General features: G+C 46.0%; 1 protein-coding gene across 5 annotated transcripts in view; it reads right to left on the reverse strand.

The window, feature by feature from the left end:
• Positions 1–1013: 1013 nt before the first annotated feature.
• LOC112265304 (MAP/microtubule affinity-regulating kinase 4) overlaps positions 1014–23558 on the reverse strand; it is a 53225-nt gene continuing 30680 nt past the window's right edge. The window contains exons 4-19 of one of the 5 annotated variants that reach the window (XM_024442465.2): positions 19864–19912; positions 19245–19310; positions 16541–16611; positions 16243–16299; positions 15802–16038; positions 15239–15358; positions 15020–15119; positions 14697–14806; positions 13901–14093; positions 11893–12119; positions 10834–10940; positions 9040–9309; positions 6924–7006; positions 5189–5233; positions 4881–4929; positions 1014–1940 (exon numbers count right to left, since the gene is read on the reverse strand). In XM_024442465.2, the coding sequence (XP_024298233.1) occupies positions 1607–1940; positions 4881–4929; positions 5189–5233; positions 6924–7006; positions 9040–9309; positions 10834–10940; positions 11893–12119; positions 13901–14093; positions 14697–14806; positions 15020–15119; positions 15239–15358; positions 15802–16038; positions 16243–16299; positions 16541–16611; positions 19245–19310; positions 19864–19912 (2118 nt within the window). In that variant the 3' untranslated portion in view covers positions 1014–1606. The remainder of the gene's footprint in view (positions 1941–4880; positions 4930–5188; positions 5234–6923; positions 7007–9039; positions 9310–10833; positions 10941–11892; positions 12120–13900; positions 14094–14696; positions 14807–15019; positions 15120–15238; positions 15359–15801; positions 16039–16242; positions 16300–16540; positions 16612–19244; positions 19311–19863; positions 19913–23558) is intronic. The other 4 variants (XM_024442467.2, XM_024442468.2, XM_024442466.2 and 1 more) reach the window with 4 other exon arrangements.

Here is a 23558-nt window from a genome sequence, read left to right on the forward strand (position 1 = left end):
GTTTGATCAATCATATCCTTTTCTTTTTGAGCAGAAAATTAGGAGTTGATGTCATTTTCTTTTTTATGCGATCTTGGGTCTTTTTAAACTAAAAAGTGATCCAAATTGTGATTGTGGAAATGTGACAATCAATATTCCCCAACATAATACTAAACACAGCTTTACATCAAATCAAGTTTGGAATCTTGGCCCTGTGGATGTGCTGTAACATTTAAGAGGAAATACAATTACAAGAGGTGATATTGCTAAACCAAAAGTGTTACCAGAAGAACGTGTAGAATGCTTGTGTACATTACCTGCTGAAACGCAGAAAATCAAAAGGTTAGTGGCTCAGAAGAGCAGTCATCACCTACTCTGCTTTGGACATTGAAGTCAGACAGCCTTGCTCATTAGCAACCAACATTCCGGTATATACGAAACACAAAATGAAACTTGACGAGAGTAGCAGATGGGGTCGTACAGAATTGAGCAGACGATGGATGGGCAGAAGGGTCTGGCATTTGTTTTACAGAATATTTTTTGTTGTCCGTCTCTGTATTTCGGCATGGCTCCCTATATAGCAGGGGTGTCAAATATATGGCCTGCGGTGCGCGAGGGGGTCCAATCTGGCCTGCGGGTTTGAGTAAAACCCCACAAAAATAACAACAAAAAATGAGTATTTTTTTAATATATCTGTACCGGTACCCCCTGTATATAGCCCCGCTACTGATATTTACTGCTGCTCTTTAGTTATTTGTTATTCTTATCTCTTACTTTTTTTATATAGGTATTTTCTTAAAACTGCATTGTTGGTTAAGGGCTTGTACGTAAGCATTTCACAGTAAGGTCATGTGACAAATAAAATTTGATTTTGAAAATATTTTAAAATGACTACAGCCAAATCGAAACTGTGTAGAAATGATAAAATAATGGACCTACATTCATACAGTTTATTGATTGTGTCCAGATTGTTAATAATCACTGAAATGAAAGCTAGACAGTTAGGGAGCATCAAAAATGCAAAACATTATGGATAGGGTGGATAGACTATTTTATGCAAATTTTGACGGCAAGGAAATATAACACATTTTCAGTGTCGCCGTCCGGACCTCGTTGAAGAACGAATGTGGCGTCCATGGCAAAATGAGTTTGACACCCCTGCTCTATAGCCTGGAGTTCTGTCTAGGAAAGGGCTGGCCCCTTGTTTCTTAAATATGCATTCAGTCTGTCAATTGCTCATTGAAGTGAAGAAAAGAAAAACAATATTAAAAACCTTTTAAATAGCAGCTGTTAAAAAGGAATGACAACAAATATAATATAATCATAACTATGTTGACGAAAAATATCTTAATCTGCAAATATGGAATTAAAAAAGAACTGCTTGACTCCCTAGATTCACATAATATTGAGGTGCCTTAGCAGGGTTCATAGGTCATAGGTCTGTGAGTGGCGGGGCCGGGCCGTCCGTGCCGGTGTGCCTGCGTGTCCTTGTGGCACCAGAAGCGGGTCTTTGGCGGGGGTGAGGCGAGGTTGGCAGTGGGGGTAGCGGGTTCAGTCTGTCTCCTTCTCCCGCCCCCTCGGTCAGTCTGTCCAGTGTAGAAGCCCTCTGCCCCACCCCCTGTTGCCCTCAGAGCTCCAGATCTTTGGACACTTTTGTGGCGATATCCCGGAAGGCGAGCGGCGCCCCCCACAGGCGTTTGAAGCGCACGCCGCTGGTCTCGGCTGGACCGGCGGGCAGCTGGCACACCTCAGCCTCGAAGGCCACGCGTGACCCGGCCGCCCCATGGGTGCAGGAGAGCAGGAAGGGCCCAGCCAGGTGGACCTGGCAGCCGCAGCCCTGGGCCGCCTCGCGCAGCGCCAGCACCACCTCCGCCGGGTCCCGCGGGCTCCGCACCCTCACATCCCAGCCGCATCGGGGGGTCCGGGGCTCTGGCGCTTTTTGATGCCCAGGTAGATGGCGACTGCAGGGGCAAAGTGGGTGAAGCGTGGGAGTGGGGGAGTGATTGGGGGTGAGAGATTGAATGAGAGAAGAGGATGCAGGTGGAGTGTGGTTGAAGTGCATTAACGTGGATGGGAAGAGAGGAACAGGGGAGAAATATATTAGTATCATATAGGGTTTGGTTTAATAACAGCCACAACTCTTAATTTATCAATAGAAATCCATTCCTCAATTACTCATTAAAATAGATAACAAGGCCAGTAGAAATTAAAGTATATAAAATGTTTTTAACAGTCTTTACTGAAGAGTGGATGTAGCATCCACAACATACACAAGTTGCACTACCATCTTAAAATCATGCCATAAATTAGACTATTCTAGAAAAATAAATCAGAGGACAATTCAGAGGATACCGCAGTGCAATAAAATGGAATGTTAGGAAGCAACACAAGTTAGTCAAGTTAACAACACAATTTTACCTTTTTGAGGACACGTGTGTTCTTCAAGGCAACAACATTCTAAATGATGCTGCACCATTATACCTCATTCATTAGACCAGGCTACAGTTATGCCCCACTCAATGATCTGAACTGTATGCATATATATATATATATACACTGCTAAAAAAAATAAAGGGAACACTTAAACAACACAATGTAACTCCAAACTGTCCACTTAGGAAGCAACACTGATTGACAATAAATTTCACATGCTGTTGTGCAAATGGAATAGACAACAGGTGGAAATTATAGGCAATTAGCAAGACACCCCCAATAAAGGAGTGGTTCTGCAGGTGATAACCACAGACCACTTCTCAGTTCCTATGCTTCCTGGCTGATGTTTTGGTCAATTTTGAGTGCTGGCGGTGCTTTCACTCTAGTGGTAGCATGAGACGGAGTCTACAACCCACACAAGTGGCTCAGGAAGTGCAGCTCATCCAGGATGGCACATCAATGCGAGCTGTGGCAAGAAGGTTTGCTGTGTCTGTCAGCGTAGTGTCCAGAGCATGGAGGCGCTACCAGGAGACAGGCCAGTACATCAGGAGACGTGGAGGAGGCCGTAGGAGGGCAACAACCCAGCAGCAGGACCGCTACCTCCGCCTTTATGCAAGGGGGAGCAGGAGGAGCACTGCCAGAGCCCTGCAAAATGACCTCCAGCAGGCCACAAATGTGCATGTGTCTGCTCAAACGGTCAGAAACAGACTCCATGAGGGTGGTATGAGGGCCCGACATTCACAGGTGGGGGTTGTGCTTACACGTTTGGCATTTGCCAGAGAACACCAAGATTGGCAAATTCGCCACTGGCGCCCTGTGCTCTTCACAGATGAAAGCAGGTTCACACTGAGCCTCTGTGACAGACATGACAGTCTGGAGACGCCATGGAGAACATTCTGCTACCTGCAACATCCTCCAGCATGACCGGTTTGGCGGTGGGTCAGTCATGGTGTGGGGTGGCATTTCTTTGGCATTTCCTCCATGTGCTCGCCAGAGGTAGCCTGACTGCCATTAGGTACCGAGATGAGATCCTCAGACCCCTTATGAAACCATATGCTGGTGCGGTTGGCCCTGGGTTCCTCCTAATGCAAGACAATGCTAGACCTCATGTGGCTGGAGTGTGTCAGCAGTTCCTGCAAGAGGAAGGCATTGATGCTATGGACTGGCCCGCCCGTTCCCCAGACCTGAATCCAATTGAGCACATCTGGGACATAATGTCTCGCTCCATCCACCAATGCCACGTTGCACCACAGACTGTCCAGGAGTTGGCGGATGCTTTAGTCCAGGTCTGGGAGGAGATCCCTCAGGAGACCATTCGCCACCTCATCAGGAGCATGCCCAGGCGTTTTAGGGAGGTCATACAGGCACGTGGAGGCCACACACACTACTGAGCCTAATTCTGACTTGTTTTAAGGACATTACATCAAAGTTGGATCAGCCTGTAGTGTGGTTTTCCACTTTCATTTTGAGTGTGACTCCAAATCCAGACCTCCATGGGTTGATACATTTGATTTCCATTGGTAATTTTTGCGTGATTTTGTTGTCAGCACATTCAACTATGTAAAGAAAAAAGTATTTAATAAGAATATTACCTATGTAGATATTCCATTAAAAATCAGCCGTTTCCAACTACAATAGTAATTTACAACATTAACACTGTATTTCTGATCAATTTGATGTTTTTTTAATGGACAAAAAATGTGCTTTTCTTTCAAAAACAAGGACATTTCTAAGTGACCCCAAACTTTTGAACGGTAGTCTGTGTGTATATATATATATATATATATATATATTCAGGTCATTATATTGATATTTATGCAGGTGTCTGTGGTTTGCAGAGATGTGGTCAAATCCATTTAAATCCGGTCCATTCAGAAAGTAAACCAAATTCCAATTCTAATTCCACATTTTCCTCATTGGAAAGCATTGAAGAGAATTGGAAATTCAGTGTACTTCCTGACTGCAATTGAAATGGAATTGAGCCCAGCCATGGTGGTATGCACAGCTAATTAAAATTGGCATTGATTTACATTTCAAAGCAGACATTTGTCTTTGGAATGCTGTCCTGGTGCTCGGTCACAAGCTAGCAAAAACATATCTGCTGTGTAAGTAGGAGTAGGTTTAACGGTGGACATAGCCAGAATACCACACACTAGTACTAGTACTACTCTTGGAAACAAGTGGAAGCTCTGTGTATTCGGCATGTCTACATAATTATGGGTTTTAATAATTTATTCAAATTGTTTGAGTAAGTGAGAATGAGGTTCATGTCAATGGATGGGGAGTTGAAGTTGTTGTTACACTGAGGAACCTACTTGATAAAACACACAGAAGGAACCTACTTCAGAAAAGAATTAGAGAGGCAGTCACTCACAGGCATCTATCACAGAGTACCACATCTACTATCTACGAGTCACACCAAGGGCATTTAGAGCTAATGCTGCATTGACCCATGCTCTGAGCTTTACCTGCTGGTTTTAACCAGAGACTGTCTGACCAGAGACTGTGCAGCCGAGGCTACAGTGTGAGGGAGAGAATAGAAATGCCTTTAGTAACTACTGGTCCTGGAGCTGTCATACTGCCCAATGGTGGGCAGACATGGAGTGATACAGAAAGTCTTTGATTGATAGCACAACTATCTAACTGGTCTGGGTTCAGTTTTGCATTGTGTGATCATAATGAATGTGGTTACAACTGGGTTTGGGGAAACTAATCTTGGGCCTGTAATTAAATAGTTTCTCATCACAGTGGGACATACTGTATTGTAGACACTCACCTTGTGACCGGAGATCTGCAGACTCTCTCAGGTTCGTCTGTGACCCTCAAGACGAAGACAAAAGTCTGTGTTAGGAATGAATCAGCCAATAGAGAAATATCCCTTGTTCCCTCCCCTTTCTGTTCCAATCCTTCCCTCAGCAACAGCCAATAGAGAAATAACCACAACACCATCAACTCATCAGAGTCAGAGTGACATCAACCTTCCGAAATGTACGGAAATGATAAATAAACAAATAAAACAAAATATACACTTTGAAGCCACACTTGGAATGTTTTTTAGATTAAGGGCTCAGGGCAGGTTCAGGCTCAGGACTAGAAAGCTGCTGCTTGCGTTGCGTGACATAACTGGGCAATTCTAACTGATGGTTTTTACCTAAGTTTGTAGAACATTTATTCCAACATTTTAACAAAAAGCATAATGAAAGCACATAGTGTTTGCCCAATGACTACTACCACTAAAGTATGGTCAGCTTTTGAGATGTCCCATTACACATCCATCTAACACACAGAAGGGGGCGCTGCTGTTCAAGCACCACAAAGAGTGTCGCCATGTTCGTAACCTTCCCATTTCAAATGCCGTCTCCACCAGCCTGACCAACCCAAAGGCCATCACAGGAACTGGGTGTGTCTTTAAAGGATTAGAGCTTTCCTTCTATAAAATCTCCATCAAACAGTATAGGGGAGAGATCTGAGCTGTAGAGTGTCTTAAAACAAACCTGCAAGTGGGGATAGTGTCTGGGCTGCCATGTTGGGTCAAATCTCTCTGGGAGAGAGGGAGTGAGTGGAGCCCATGGTGAGTGGAGTGGAGTGGTGGGATAAGGACTGACAAGCCTGTGCCTCTGGCTGGGACTGTGAAGAGGATCCCGTTAAGAGGGGGGTGGATAACGGCTCTATTACGCAACTAATCCTGCTTTGAAGTGTCAGCGATGCTAAGGACGCATGGCAGCAGCTCCTTACAAACAAAACCACTCCAATCTGAAACTCCTTGGCCTTGTGATAGCGTTGTGTTGTGTGGCAAAGAGGGAGGTTGGCTAAACCAACAACACTGAAACAGCTTCACAGTACTGCCTCTGGGACTGGTGACGTTTTAACAACGCAAGGAATATATGGAGTTCATTAAATGAGTCGCCGTCTTACAATTGCGTTAAAAGGTACAACTGGATGGCACACAACTGCACAATGAGTGAAGACGTCATCAGGTTGAGGTGCACCCTGAAGCTTTAGGAGAAGGTAAAGAACAGCCCGTAGAGTCCAAAGCCACATCAGACCCCTTTGATTTGACTTTCAAAGATAAGAATAAAGAAATGTTTCATGTCCAATCATGTATTATTGTTTTAAGTGCCACAATCATTTGGTAGATATTCATACAACAACACATCCATTAACCAACTGCCTTTACATGAACTGAAAATAGAAGAAGAATGTATAGAGGATCCCAAACTGCTTCTACATCAAGTACTACAAGCGTGTGTGCATTTTAAAAGTCTTTGGAAAGCAGGGTTATTGCTGGCTAATGTTCTGTTGTTGTCAAGGGTATGCTGTGTCACCTGTGGCCTCTAGGGCGCGCTCTTGAACTGAACTCAGACAACAGACACAGCGCACAGACTGAGGCTGTGAATGAGAGGGGAGTGGGCGAGGGGTTGGAGGTGCTGGCAGACAGGCAGGCAGACAGACAAGACAGACTGACAGGCAGACAGAGAGAAGGAGCCAGAAACATGGGAAGAAGAACTTACTAACTGTTTTTGATCCCTGCGGAAGAGTGCAGCCCGAGACGGACTTGTTTGAGTTGGGACGCTTAGAGGGGTCAAGATTGACCCTACGAGGAAGAAGAGAGAGAAACAAGGAAGAAAAATAGAGAGACAAAGAAAGAAAGGCAGAGAGAGAAAGAGATATGGATAAAGGGGGAAAAGAAGGATAAAAGATTGCAGCTGATTGGCAAGGAAAAGTAAAGTAGTTAAGAAACAGAAACATGAAGCACTTCCCCAAAAAACAGCCAAGACCGAGCGAGAGAGAGAGAGAGAGAGAGAGAAGGTGAACTGGGTAAGTGGGGGTTTGAAGCCTGTGGTTAATAGAGGAGGAAGTAAGCCTGAGGAAAATCAATGCAGATTAAGGAGAGAGTGAGAGAGGGGGGCGTCAGAAGCATTTCGGACCCTCCAGCAGTGTTAGTCTGAGTACCGATGGCCAGACACACACACCTTACAGACTCCACTGTCTCTCTAGGGATAAGACGAATGTCCTCCATGTTGAGGAAGGGTTACAAGTATCACTGATAGTCACTGTCACCTGTCTTGGGCTTTGTGTGCCCTCCTCTACAGTAGCCTAACTGGCTTTTCCTTAACACACTATCTAACACTGTAGCCTACACCCTAGAGGTCTTCACGGATCCACATACCCGAGACCCGATCCAGTACCAGAGCAGTTCTGGATCCAGAATTCTAAATAATGACAAGGGTCTGGTCTGATTGTCACAGGTATGTGTACTTTTAACTGACTTGTCCTGAAGGACCCATACAGATCCAAACGCGACTGCTGCAGTAGAGAGAGAAGTTTAGAATTTATGCTGCTACTCTTTGCTTTTCACGAGTGGCGCGTCGCTGGTTGTTGCTCAATCACAAGTCATCAAAGCGGCAATAGGCTATAGTCATAGAGCCTCTGTGTGGGACCAAGGTCAGGAGATATCTAATCAATGGAGATGGAATTAAAATGATGGAATTTAAAGTTAAAAGAAAAGGATAGGCTACAACGACCAAGAGCCAACAGATAGACTGCTACTTTATATTCTGAATGTTGTTGTTTGTAGCTGTAGGACGAGAAAGAGCATGCTGCATCAATTAGCCTAGCTAGCTAGCTACTAGCCTAACTAGCTTCTCCTGGTTTGATGCAGTCAAGACAGTTACTACGTAATCATATTGGTTGATAAATAACCTAGCTATGGCAGCTATTAGTCTACTATAGCACGAGTCGGCTTGGTCGGTTGCGGTCTCTAGTCTCACCCTACCTCCTCCCTGTTCATGTGTCACTCGCTCCCACTCACAGTAGCTTACATTCACGCACGGGCCCTGAGCGTCACCTCTTTCTACCTCGCGCTTTATCAATTCCGGTTAATAAAGTAGCTTAAACATGGACTTTTCTGCTGCTTCCCTCACTCGGATCGGTCCGGGTCTGAATCCGACCAGGTCTATACGGATGAGTTGTCCTCTGGTCCATTCGGAACGGGTCTCTATATTTGAAAAATGTATTTATGCATATCAGGTCCGGATGGGAAAGCCCCAAGTCTATTTCAGAATGGATCCAAGGCCTCTGCTACATGCTAGTCTCATTTAGGGCGCTATTTCATGGTCATATGCCTCAATCAACATTTATTTGGACTTTTGCTTCAGGCCTGCTATCTAAACTAAAGTTGATTGTCTCCATCAGTGCACACAGATGAGCAGTTTAAATGTGCTCCGCTAACAAAGATCTCCCCAGATTTCCACAAGTAAAATAACACGGGGGGGGTAACAGGAGCGACAGCTCATAGTAATCCTTGTCCTTGCTAGACCGTACATGATCTTTATTTGATCTAATTGCTTAAACGGCAGTCGCTATCCCTGACGAGTGTTGAATTTCACAATGGCGCACGCAGCATCGTATAATATAACTAACATCTATTAGAATCCTCCAAATTGCACGCTGCCTGTCCCTTTCAGCTGTTTCGACTAGGATTACTTACACTTCTGATGTTTCTACTGAAATTCCTTCAAGCTATGAATTCTACCCTCACTATGGACTAGTGTAGAATTGTTGTCGTCACTATACTGGGGGGCTACAGCTCAGGGCTTCCTCACACTCCCTTCACTCTCCTCTTACCTGCGTGTGAGCTTGGAGGTGAGCTTGCTGAACAGGTTGGAGGTGACACGGGTACGTGCGTGGGGCAGGGGGCTTGCGTCGTGGGACAGGGTGGGGGAGGTGGGAGGGGCGTGGGAGGGAGGCCGCCGGTCTCTCAGCTGGCCACCGTGGAAGGTGCTACGGATGCTGGAGCCCCGGGTGAGGCGGGAGCCCGCGGAGGAGGAGGTCCCCGAGGCCCCAGCGATGCTGTGGGTAGAGGGCGAGGCCGGGGGCAGCCGGTGGGAAATGGAGCTAAGAGAGGAGAGAGAGAGCAGAAAGGACAAAACAATCAGACCATCATCACATTCATCCATCACTCAACCATTAACAGTGAGGTGATCAGTCCATAATGTAGGACAACCCAGGGCATATCATCATTCTAATGTATCGGTTGAGACAAAGGATCTGACCCAGAAAGGCTTTAGCGGGAGTTAGCTGAGCGTTAAGGCAGAGGGATGGTGAACCATTACAGGGGAGGAGCATCCACTTGTGTTGGCTTTCAGCAGAGGTAAGGTTGAGGCCAAATCAGAACTGGGCCTTTGGTGGAAACAGACTGTGACGGGGAGATGGGGATCAGGGAGGAGGAGGGAAGGACAGACTGGAAAGGGGGATGTGGGAGGGGTGTGACTGGTATGCTGGTAAAGAGTGAGAAAAGAAAAGTGAGCATAGAAATAGAAAGAAAGAGAGAGGGTGAGAGAGAAAGAGAGAGAGAGAGGGTGAGAGGGCTTGAGGGAGAGTGACAGACTGATAATGAAGATCTCAGCCATCTGCTTGGAGAAGTGTGGCTGGCGTGTGGACGTCCAGCAGTAGCCACCACTCCTTCCCCATGCCCTCTTAACCCGGCATCCTTTCATCCACTTGGCAGAGCTCTTCCTCTCCTCGTCCCCTTGGCCCGCTCCCTACAGTTCTCCCTGAATGGTTGGGTTAGCTAGGCTGGCTTAGCCTCTGTTGGCCTGGGGCTGCTTCACTTAACGCTCTAAATAACCAGAGCTCTGATAGACAGACATACCCACAGGGAGAGGGGCCAAGTAGGGCAGACACATTAGAGTCCTTTGGTTGATTTGCAGCCGTTTCAGAGCACAATCATTTACCCTCAACCTGAGCCCCAAAGCAAAAGAGACCAGGGGCAGGAACTAAACATGTGTAGAATATAATGCATGATCACTATGACCATGTATTTCTGTGTAATCTATTTCTGTTTAATGTATTTCTGTGTATTTCTGTGTAATGTATCTGTCTATATCATGTAATTGTACGACAGCATGCATTTGTTTGTATGAGCATTATTATTTGTGTCTGTTTCCGAGTGTGTTGGTTTGTGCATTTTATCATTGTGTGTGTGCAGCGGTGTATTTGTTTGTGCGGCTGCACTGTGTGTGTGCGCTCTAGCACGTATGTGTCCCGTCAGCCCGTCTATCGTGGCATTGCATTGACAGGGCCCAGAAGGCGCCTGCTGGTCAAGTTGGGACACTGCCATCTCCCACTTTCCCCCTCTATCTCCAACCCCCTCCCTCCCCCAGTCCACGTGGCCCTGAGCTGGGACGTTAGGTCACATGATAACCCCCCACCCCTTCTGGCACACAGCAGTAAGCTCTTTATCTCCAGTACTACACACAAACACACCACTACAGTACAGTCAAGACACACAGGTTATGTATGCACACAGAATGTTGAGAAAGTGAATGTATCCCTGCTATTATTCTCATGGACTCAACAAATGTAGAAGCACATGTGCAACACTCAAACACAAACATGTAACCCAAATGCTCTGCTCACCTGTTCTCCTTGCCGTTCTGCAGCAGGGAGGGCCTGTCTGTGCTGTTCCGGTCCGTGGTGCACACGTATGTGTTCCGGCGGATCATGGCACTTGCTGGGACGTTGTTCTGAAAGTCAGGGAGAATGACAGTTAGATAACACATTGATTGTGATTTGGTGAAATTCAGAAAGGCATCCATCCTACTGTATATCCCTCCACTCCTCCATATGATTGTCTAATGGTCACATAACGCTAGGGATGTTCATGTCTATTCAAAGCCGTGACTCTGATAATATCTACACCCCACATCACAGTGTCAGTGGATGCATCCCAAAAGGCACCCTATTCCCTTTATAGTGCACTACTTATGAGCCCTGGTCAAAAGGAGTGCACTTTAAGGAACCACAGTATCCGTGTTGAACTTTTGTTGTCACTCTCAGTCCACCTTGTCAGAGCGCCTCTGAGCCCTTCAAAGGGTTCATCTCGGGTTCATCTCCATATTCTCCATACACACTGTTGCTGTTGTTCATCAAATCAAATCGAATTGGTCACATACGCATATTTAGCAGATGTTGACTCCCTATATGCTAAGCGTTGAATCTCTATTCTCTCTGTCCACATCTTAGTTGAGCATGAATCTGTAGATTCTCTAAATCAAATCAAATCAAATTTATTTATATAGCCCTTCGTACATCAGCTGATATCTCAAAGTGCTGTACAGAAACCCAGCCTAAAACCCCAAACAGCAAGCAATGCAGGTGTAGAAGTATTCGTAGTGTTATTGGTTCATTCCCCCGCACACTGATCTTAGTTTCATTAACCTCTTGCAACATTGTCTCTGATGGTGTTAACCCTTCTTTTCCCTGTGTGTGTGCGTGTGTGTTTATAATGTACAGTTATTTGTAAGGTCATGTTGTAAGCCGACTGCATTGCACACATTGCATTGCATCAACCAATGGTTGTGTGGCACGCCTTCGACAGCGCAGTCTGGCATCAGATAACTCTATTATATGTGGTTTGCAGACATGCAGTCAGCCTGGAATATGGCCTATCTGTATGTGTGTCGTGTGCGTGTTCACCGTGGCGGTGATAATCTCCTTGCGGCGGTCGGGGATCTCTGACTTGTTGGGGTTGTTGGCGCTGCTGACCATGGGGCTGGAGGGAGGCTGGATGGAACGGCTGCCCACCACACTGCTGCTGACCTTCCGGGACGCCATGCGCCCCCCCTCCTCCTTCAGCTCCCTGTCTGCCCCCGCCACGCTGCTGGGGCTACGCTTGGGATGGGATGGGGGCGCTGCTGGACCGCCTGCATAACAGACATGATACGACATGAGAATCAAAGTCCGGCCCTGTGTGGTTCAGTTGGTAGAGCAAGGCACTTGTAAAACCAAGATGGTGGGTTTAAATTCTGCTGGCGCCACCCATATGTAAATGTCTGCACGGACTACTGTAAGTCGTTTGGGATAAACAGCATATTATAGACTGACAGATGAGTGGGCAATGTACAAATTATGAATATCTCACCCAATTGTAAAGTGGTGGCTGGTGACCTCACACTCTCATACACACAAAGCAAACATTCTCAAACTTGGCAGAACGGCGGGGAATCCTACTTCACAACCATTTAAAACACAAGTGAAAAGGTCGTGACGGACAGCTATTTGGAAAACAAACACCCACTAATGGGTTAGGTCAGACACTAATGGATGTACAGTGCATTCGGATAGTATTCAGACCTTTCCCTTTTTCCACATTTTGTTACGTTACAGCCTTATTCTAAAATGGATTAAATAAATGTTTTTCGTCATCAATCTACACACAACACCCCATAATGACCCTTTGCAACGAGACTCAAAATTGAGCTCAGGTGCATCCTGTTTCCATTGATCATCCTTGAGCTGTTTCTACAACTTGATTGGAGTCCACCTGTGGTAAATTCAATTGATTGGACATGATTTGGAAAGACACACACCTGTCTATATAAGGTCCCACAGTTGACAGTGCATGTCAGAGAAAAAACAAGCAATGAGGTCGAAGGAACTGTCCGTAGAGCTATGAGACAGGATTATGTCGAGGCACAGATCTCGGGAAGGGTACCAAAACATTTCTGCAGCATTAAATGTCCCCCAAAAATCAGTGGACTTCATCATTCTTAAATGGAACAAGTTTGGAACCACCAAGACTCTTCCTAGAGCTGGCCACCTGGCCAAACTAAGCAATCGGGGGAGAAGGGGGGGAGGCGACCAAGAACCCAATGGTCACTCTGACAGAGCTCCAGAGTTCCTCTGTGGAGATACAAGAACCTTCCAGAAGGACAACCATCTCTGCAGCATTCCACCAATCAGGCCTTTATGTTAGAGTGGTCAGACGGAAGCCACTCCTCAGTAAAAAGCACATGACAGCCCACTTGGAGTTTGCCAAAAGGCACCTAAAGACTCTCAGACCATGAGAAACAAGATTCTCTGGTCTGATGAAACCAAGATTGAACTCTTTGGCCTGAATGCCAAGTGTCACGTCTGGAGGAAACTTGGCACCATCCCTACGGTGAAGCATGGTGGTGGCAGCATCATGCTGTGGGCATGTTTTTCAGTGGCAGGAACTAGGAGACTAGTCAGGATCGAGGGAAAGGTGAACGGAGCAAAGTACAGAGAGATCCTTGATGAAAACCTGCTCCAGAGCGCTCAAGACCTCAGACTGGGGCAAAGGTTCACCTTCTAACAGGACAACGACCTTAAGCACACAGCCAAGACAACACAGGAGTGGCTTCGGGACAAGTCTCTGAATGTCCTTGAGTGGCCCAGCCAGAGCCCAGACTTGAACCCAATCAAACATCTCTGGAGAGACCTGAAAATAGCTGTGCAGTGATGCTCCCCATCCAACCTGACAGAGCTTGAGAGGATCTGCAGAGAAGATATAGGTGTGCCAGTAATGTATATCAACAATAACTACTACCTATTCCCTTTATAGTGCACGACTTTTGACTAGTACATTACTTTTGAACAGAGCTCTGGGCTCTGGTCAAATGTAGTGCATCATGTAGGGAATAGGGTGCATTTTGGGATGTAGAATAAGAGACAACCCACTCACAGAAGTCACTGTGCCTCCTGCGGGGGTGGTAGGTGGAGGCGCTGCGCTGGGTGGTCTTGCTGTGAGAGGAGGAGGAGGCCAAGGCGGAGGTGGTGGAGGAGGTGGAGTGTTTACTGGTGCCGTTGATGACGGTGCTGGGCCGTACCCGCGCCAGGCTCAGACTGCTGGTTGACCGAGACTCACTGCCCTCCACCTGACACACACACACACACACACAAGTTAGGATCGGGACTCAGGTGACTGTGGACAGTGTGGACACACAGGCATGCGTACACACGTATTGTGGCAGACAGGCACGCCAGGTGTTCCCCGAGGATTTTTGTTAGCACGGGTGGCTAAGGAAGCGGAGGGGGATAATTTTGTAGATTTTTCTGGTGACTTTTTAAAAGGACATTCTACTCCAAAATGCATGAAAATGTAATTATGTTGGAACCATCTTAAATATAACTGATGTGCACCACTGCACTATAGGGAGATGAGGAGCAAGCAGTGGCTGTGCACTCATGACCCATTCATTCACACTAGCCCTCGCTCTGTTTGCTACAAATATACTTGTAACTTGTCAATTTCCCAAATCTCTCATTATCCCTTTAAAAGCGTGTCTCGGCAGAAAATATATATATATATATATATATATATATATATATATATATATATATATATATATATAAAAATGTAAACAAAATGTTCGGGGAACACAGGCAACGCAGAAATGAGGAAGGATTCTCTCTCTCTCTCCCCTACCTCTATCCAAACCCTCTCTCACACACACACACGTTGTCTCGTTGTGCCTCACCTCATTCATGCGTCCCAGTAACAGGTAGGTGGCAGTGACCTCGTTGTACTTCCGAGTGGTCAGAGCATCCTTGATGTCATCACGGGTGTAACCCATCCCCACCATCACCTCTGGAGGCGAGCGGAGAGATGAGGGACGTTAGACAGAGATACAGGCTCACAGAAAGAAGAGGGTGGGTACGTCCCAAATAGCACCCTATTCCCTACAATAGTGCACTACTACCACCAGGGGCCAGTGAACTAAATATGAAAAACGGTGCCATTTGGGAGGCATACAATACGTAGGTAGGGAGTAGAGGGGAGTTAGAGAGGGGAGTACTTCACCGATGCGGCTGGCATCATTATGGTCCTCCAGGGGCTCTATATGAGGCTTCAGTTCTTCTCCGTCGTAGCCAGAGTTAATCCACTTGTCGTTCATGATTTGCTAATGAGGAGGGATAAAACAATGTGTTAAAGATGCCACAAACAGGGTGTGTGTGGGTTTGTGAGAGTGTGCTTGCGTGTACTGTATGTCTGAGTGGCGCCTGCAGTTGCCCTCCTCACCTCCAGGGTGCAGCGTTTGGTGGGGTTGAGCACCAGGAACCTGCGCAGGATGCCCTCGCAGTCGGTGGACATGTAGAAAGGCACGCGGTACTTCCCCCGCAGAACACGCTCCCGCAGCTCCTAGGGAACAACACATAAAGATACCGTTACGCAAAACGTGCACATAACGTTATATAACGTTACACAAAACACGAGACATATTAATGGCAAATGGACTAAAAGACAAGGTGTTCCTTCTCTTGATCAACTGAACATGAAAATGGAAGGTGAACATGAAGTAATCAGCACGAAACCCTTCAGGACCACAGAAAGCATTAGTAAGCAAAAACATCACATAATGCATCAACTAAATAACATCCAAACCAGACACACGCCGTCTTGACATTGACACCTCAGTGACACAGTCTGCATCCCAAAAGGCGCCCTATTCTCTATATAGTACCACAACTTTTGACCACACCATATGGGCCCAGGTCAAAAGTAGTGCCCTATGTAGGGAATAGAGAGCCATTTGAAACTCAGACAAAGCCAAGGCCATTTGGCTACGCTGTGGGAGGCCTTGCCTTGAGGTTCTGCCCGTCGAAGGGCAGTGATCCGCTGACCAGAGTGTAGAGGATGACCCCCAGGCTCCAGATGTCCACCTCGGGCCCATCGTACTTCTTCCCCTGGAACAGTTCCGGTGCGGCGTAGGGAGGGGAGCCACAGAACGTGTCCAGCTTGTTGCCCATGGTGAACTCATTACTGAAGCCAAAGTCTGCAATCTTGATGTTGGAGTCGGCATCCAGCAAGAGGTTCTCCGCCTGCAGGGACAGGTGAAGATAACCGAGTGCAGCTTTAAGGACTGAAAATCTGTTCAATTCAGGCTGAGGTTGTATGCTCATTTCAGGAATGTGATGATCAGTGTTTCACATATGCTAATGAATTGATATATAATATCAATGAGTGGTTGTCATTTTGGACAAAGAAAAGGAGCCCAAGTCATCAGGTCTGAACCGGTCACGTACTTTAAGATCCCTGTGAACAATGTTCTTCAGGTGACAGTAGTGTACAGCAGACACAATCTAGATATAGATATAGATATATGTAGAGGGAGAGGGAGAGGGGGGATCGGAGAGTGCGAGAGACAGAGAGCGAGAGGGGGAGAGAGAGAGAAAGAAGGGGAGTGAGACAAGTCACAGTAAAGATGCCAAACACAGACACGGACACATACAAGCTTACAGTAATGCTTGCAATGTAATACAGGCCAACTCAGCACCATTCACCGGGTTTTGTTGCGATTATACACTTTTGGTCGCGTCTCACCTGACGGAATTTGGCCCGCGCCTCTTTCTCTTTCATTCTCCCATGGGACACGAGGTAGTCAAACACTTCACCTGAGGGAGAGAGAGACAAACCACATCAACAAACAGAGAATCAGGCTTACAACACCTTGTCTGCTTGAATCGTCTGTAATTGAGGCACTTATACCGTATATCTGTGACTTATATCCGCGGGCCGAGATGGTTAATGGTCATGAAATGAAGGAAGGGTGGGTGGTGGCCGTGTTGAATAAAGAGAAAATGATGCATTCATAAATGTATCATTCTTGCGCAATTCATATATCTGGAGGCTACAATAAGGTTTTTCTTTCATTACTTTTATCTGCCGTTAGTGTGCAGATTAAGCTTTAGGGCCTAGCTGTATGCTCGCAGAACACACGCCAATTGCCAAATGCTTTTGGGAACTTAGGCAGAAAAAGTTAACTTCGATCCACAGAGGCAAAAAGGACAATGCTGGAGTTTAATTCGATAAGAGAAAAGCTGCAAAATGGAAAGTTGAAAATAAATTGAAGGGAGGGACAGAACAGTAGTCTAATGTTGGGGAAAGATTTGGTGAAGTGGTAAGATGATAGCAGTGCCGGCTATGTTATGTGTGATGATTTTGAGGCGCTATACAAATTCAACAGTCACAAGACGGGGACTTCCAAATGGCCCATCAAGGGAACTACTGTTCAGGTGGGTTAAATGGAATAGTAGCTTGAAATCTGGACACTGAATTTAGGTCTGTAACCTCTCAAATATAACATGAAATCTTGCAGAATTAAGCATTACTTACAGTGAAATGATACACCAAATGTACATTTTGACTCTAGAATATGATTTATTTATTTCAGTATCTTGAAAGAATGAATTCGCAGTTAGGGGCCATCTGTAAAGGTGCACTCTTTACTGCAATCTTATCAGAAACATGTAGGGGAGTTTCACAGCTTTACATTTTCTTAAATCTGGTTAAACTGATGTCATTTGGAAATCCCTTTTTAAAACATTTTATTCATTGCATTTTCTCCCAGCGAGTGAAGCAGAGATGATAGAGAAAACCTTACCAATGTCAACTAGATTGAAGCATCTATTCTATCAATTTATGACGTTATTCTGGTGAGCAGGTTTTATTTAGTCTTCCAGGGCAACAAGTAATGACAGAAGAGTATCTACATTTATCTAATTATAGAAGTTGATAGACATTGACTAACAAATAGCCTGCAAAAATGTTGGAAATGAACATATGCCTATAAAAAAAGTGTTTCGCTCCGCCATCTCTGACTGTGTAGCACATTTGTTATATTTGCGGATTAGGGTCGGGTGTGAACCTCAGATCTACACTTTACCACATGGAGTCGGGCGGTTGCGGATGGGTTATTAGAAATTGCAGGCCGGTGCAGGTGAACAAACAGCTGATCCGCACACCCCTACTGTATATATATAGTGTGTTTAGAAGAGTTATACTATACTGATATTGTATTTCTATGAGGCACACAGTAAGTGAGTGAGTGAGTGAGTGAGTGAGTGAGTGAGTGAGTGATTGAGTGAGTGAGTGAGTGAGTGAGTGAGTGAGTGAGTGTGTGTGTGTGTGTGCGATGACGGCATTATGCCACAATATACCAGAGAAATTACAATGTAAGAATTAAGGAGAACATAAAACAAATATTTAAAAATATGCTTAATTGTAACATAAACCGGATAGGTGCAGTGAAATGTGTTGCTTTACAGGGTCAGCCATAGTAGTACAGCGCCCCCTAAAACATAGGAGAGCATGCACAGCTGTAGTATCATAAGTGAGATGGATTATTAAATTGAGCCTGATCTGGGATCAGTATCTTCATCATGGAGCCTTTAGGGCCTCATTCATCTAACTGATCCCTGGCCCTATGGTTGACTTTGGGTCATTTACTGAGTGATTATTGACCAGCTAACGAAGATATGAGAGGAGTGAGAGGAAGATGATGACAGAGAGAGAGAGAGAGAGAGATGGAGGGGAAGAGAGAGGCAGAGATTAGAGAGAAATAAAGAGAAAGCGAGGGGCAATGAGAGGAGAGAGAGAAAGAGCAAGTGAAAAAGCGCGAGAGAGAGAGAGAGGCAGAGAGAAAAATGGAGAGGGCAGCAGAGAAAGGGAAAGAAAGAAAGAGGCAAAGGGTGATAGAACAAGAGAGAGAGAAGTCATGAAGTACAGGGAGCCACTGTCACATCTGGATACCTTATTGATGTGACGGATGCATGGGCATGTCTACATGTCTGTGAACCATGCATGTATTTGGGAATATGTGGTGGTGGTGTGTGAGAGAGTTGAAAGAGAGTGAATGAGTGCATGAGTGTGTGTGTTGTGTTTATAAACAGTAAGTGCTTCATGCTAGAGGGCACATCCACTGGGAGAAAAGCAGTGAGGTTGAGATCAGGAGGGGGGGCACATGCTTGGCTATTAGCTCCTTATTTGGCAAGAAACAGAATGGGAGGAAAAATTGACAACTGAGGGGAGTGAGGATTAGAGAAGGGAGGGGGGGTGGAGTGGGAGAAAGTGATCATGAAGGAAAGGGAGAGACAATGACAGTGCAGAGGGAGGGAGGAGGGCGGTCAAAAGACAATTGATGGGTCAGAGGTACCGGGGAGAGGGAAAGCGTGAGGGCGGGGTGGAGAGAAAACAGATGAGAAAGAGAAATAGAGGGATACTGATTGAGGAGAGGTACTCTGCTCACCCCCACTGGCGTACTCCATTATCAGATAGAGCGTATTCTCTGTCTCGATCACCTCAAACAGCTGCACTGTAACACACACACAGACAACTCAGTATAGTGGCACAAACAAACACACACAGTTCATAATGCACAAAGTGATTGACTGTGTGTTCCTTAGAGAAGGGAGATGTGCTGAAAATGCCAACAGTACGGTACAGCAGTTTGTGGTTCAGCTGCATTCAGTATTAAATGTGACTGTTTGCTTCATAATAAATGGAGGTAGTCTACTGTCCTGGCTTTACATGAGCGACTGCACCCTATTGCCTTTATAGTGCACTATGTTTGACCAAGGCGCATAGGGAATATGGTGCTATTTGGGACACACCCTCTGGCCATTACAGGGGCAGCGCGATGGGGTCTGGGTGAGTGAGTGAGTCCCCTGGAAAGGAGGACCATTTTGAGCTCAGTGGGGGACTATTGTACATATCACATGTCCTGACTCCTGCTCAGCATCTGTTTTGACAGTAAAGGGGAACATTGCGTGAGGATGGCTGTTAGGCTGATGATGTTCTGGGGTGGGGTATGCCCTGCGGCACTACAACCTGGAAGCTGGGGAGATTAGTGTAGCCAAGGCACTTACCGATATTTGGGTGGTTGAGGCCTTTCATGATCCGTACCTCTCTGAAGAGCTGGAGGAAAGAGAGAGAGCAGAAGCGAGTTAAAATAATGTTATTTCATTATTCAAGTATTTTTTGCCCCAGAATTGGAACTCTTCACAGTCACACTGATATACAGGTATATATATATTATAGTGCATATGAAGATAAGCAAGAAAGTGGGGGACGATCACAATCCCTGATTCACAATATAAGAACTGAACATCAGACAGGCGGATAGGAGGAGGTTAGCCCGCCTCCACCACTGTCACTCATTTATTCATTCATAATGAAGCTCAGCTGCTTCTCGGAAAATGGACGCACCTCCCCCTCCAACACTTGCTAGCTTTCTGCTAATTAGAGAGAGGACCACTCCAGGGACAGCCTGACTAGACAGAGTACCTCTCTCCCTCGACAGAGCCTCCCTCCCCACAGGAGGTGCTGCTGCTTTTAGCCTCTTCTAATACTAGAAATGTGGGGACACCACATCACATTGTTGCTGCAATGGTGGTGCAGCACGGGCACTGTCTGCCGCCGCTGTGTGTGATTCAATGCCCTGCGGTTATGAGGTGACACACAATCGTATATACACACTGGCTCACACCCACTATATTCCCACACACACACGGCCCTCCCTCGAACAAGTTCACAAGCCTCCTTTCCTGGTTTTGACATCTGCTGTAAGTGGGGGAACTGGGAGAGCTGACGGCATCTTGGGGATAATTATAGTGTGTGTGTGTGCACCAGCACAGAGAGTCCTCTCTTTCAACTGTATATGTTGAGACTGGGTGACGAGGCATCGGCTTGCTCTGACCACGTAAAAGGGAATCAGTGAGCGACTGTGTCACAAGGGCTGGGTTTGTGGAAGGGGGAAAATAAATACTTCAATAAATACTTCAGAAATAGAGACAGACACAAAGTTACATTTCCTATTGTATTAGTGTGAGTGGAAGCAAGAGGAGGAAAGAGAGTAAGGGAGAAAGACAGGAAGGATAGGGAAAGAAACACACACAATGGCTGGAATGCGCTGATGGTTGTGTGAGAAGGCGGCCAGCTTCCTTAGAAGTTCGAGCCCATTCTTCCAAAACACAGGGAGCTGCGTCTCACCATGCCTCTTTCTCAGCCCCCCTATGTGCTCGATCCTGTGATTCCGGCCTTCGACGGCAGCTTTCAAACAAGATATCTGCACACGGAATTGGCAAGAGTAAAGTTGCTAGGACTATCTATATATTTTGGGTTGCCTTGAGGACAGAGGGAAACAGAGAGAAGGAAACTGGGAACGATTGAAATGTGTATGCCTCAGTGACTGTGCAAGCAAATGACTCATGTCTCAAATAAACATGCACAAACAGAACGGAGCTGAGCTCGTTGGTGTACAGTGTCCTGATTCAATGATTTAAATTACGCTCGTATAAATAATACGAGGAAGAATATCTAGGGATATGGCCAGGGGGAGGAGAAGTAAAAAATAAAATAAAAATGAACATAGATTGTTTGTGGTGCTACTTACAAAGTTCCATCATAGCATAATGTAAGCATAGCTGTCTACTTCCTGGTGTGATGTAATAATACGTGGAGGATGCCATAACAATGTGTGTTGCTTGAGGCGACTGGATGAGCCAACCTGCAGCATGGACATTACCAAACAGATTCCTGGTATTCTATGGCCCCCATTGTCCCGAGGACAAACTCAATATAGCTCCTATCGTCGGAAACAATAGCCATGCTCTCCCTTTCGTGCTGTTGCACTGCAAAGTGACCTGCCTCAACCAGTATGGAGACATGTTTACACAAAAACACAGTATGTGATGCAACACAAGATGTTGATCAGTTTGTCACTGCGCCACATGATTTACAAAAAGGAGGCGTTGTCCACAGACCCACTTTTGTTTCCCAAGTTCAACTTCAAGTAGAGGGCTAGTTTAGTGTTGTTGTACCAATGTCTTGTGCATTTGTATCTGCACTGAATGTAAATATTTATCAAAACCCAAGAAATATACAGTGGACTATAGGCTAGTGATACATGACTGTAGGATATAGGCTAGTGATATACATGACTGTAGGATATAGGCTAGTGATACATGACTGTAGGATATAGGCTAGTGATACATGACTGTAGGATATAGGCTAGTGATACATGACTGTAGGATATATAGGCTAGTGATATACATGACTGTAGGATATAGGCTAGTGATACATGACTGTAGGATATATAGGCTAGTGATATATGACTGTAGGATATATAGGCTAGTGATACATGACTGTAGGATATATAGGCTAGTGATACATGACTGTAGGATATAGGCTAGTGATACATGACTGTAGGATATATAGGCTAGTGATATACATGACTGTAGGATATAGGCTAGTGATACATGACTGTAGGATATAGGCTAGTGATACATGACTGTAGGATATAGGCTAGTGATACATGACTGTAGGATATAGGCTAGTGAGATGAAACACCGTACAGGGGAAAAAAACTTCTGAGAAACCATGTTCTTGAGAGAAAAAAATTCAGGCGGCAAATCTGACTCACTGATTCCCTTGTTATCAATTGTCAAAGCCAAAGTTATTAGATGGTTATTTTCAGTGCCAAAGTTATTAGACGGTTATTTTCAATGGCAAAGTTATTAGATGGCTGTGCAGTGCAGCTGGACGCCACCATGAATCTGCTGGTAGGCATGTGGCCCGTCTGAGAGAATCAGCCTGTATGAAGCAGACATGTTACACAATAGTGCTGCTAATGTGGACCAGAGCTACTGTGAGTGCCACAAAGTATACATTCAGTGTCCACAAACACACCCCACCGAGGGGATGTCATATTATCATTTAAATGACATGATGCATCTCCATGCGTGAACATACCATCCAAATCAAACACAGTCCCACATCCCTTGAGACTGTCTGTAATTGAATTGAAAAGAACAGAGCGCATCAGCTGTTCACCTGAGCTCTAAAGATAATAATCAGATAAGCCCGTCTCTCCTCTCCTCCCCCACCGCTTCCTTGCTCTTTCTCTCTTCAGTCATATCCCCCTCCCTTCTATCTAGCACTTTCTCCCTCTCTCGCGCGCCCATAAATGACTTCCTGGTTCATTCCCTTGGCAGTGGCCCTACGTCACTGTTGCCATGCCAACCCCGGTACCAAAGCCAGACTCTCTAGTCCTTGTCCCATCCCCAGGCCATTCTCTTCCCAGGGGAGTTACTCCACCCCAACCCACCTCTGCCCTGTCTTGCCTGCCACCCTCAGACCGACAGGCCAGGGGGTGGGACAGCCCATCGACAGTATGCATCTGTCTAATGCAGTCCTCCCTCCTCCCTCCCACCCTGTCCATCACACCAGAAGCCGCTCTCGCTCTGAAGCAGAAAACAGAGAGAGAACAACAAGGCAGAATTAATCAACTCTGAGCTCCCTCTGGTTTTTCTCCTGTTTTGCATGTGGATTTGCACAAAGCAGTTTACTAAGTTGTCTCTCTCTCTCAAAGCAGTTTACTAAGTTGTCTCTCTCTCTCGTTCTCCCTATGTGTCATTGTGAGTCGAGGGGGGGGGGGTCAGTCAGTCAGTGGTGGACACAGGCAGTTGTTGAACACAAGGCTGTGTTTTTGTCTGGGCCGCGTCCCCGCCGGCCTCACTCAGACCATTTAATCCAGGCCTTGTGTCCGAGCTCTCGCCTGAAC

The sequence above is a fragment of the Oncorhynchus tshawytscha genome, linkage group LG13 (genome assembly GCF_018296145.1).
Source record: "Oncorhynchus tshawytscha isolate Ot180627B linkage group LG13, Otsh_v2.0, whole genome shotgun sequence".
NCBI classification, from domain to species: domain Eukaryota; kingdom Metazoa; phylum Chordata; class Actinopteri; order Salmoniformes; family Salmonidae; genus Oncorhynchus; species Oncorhynchus tshawytscha.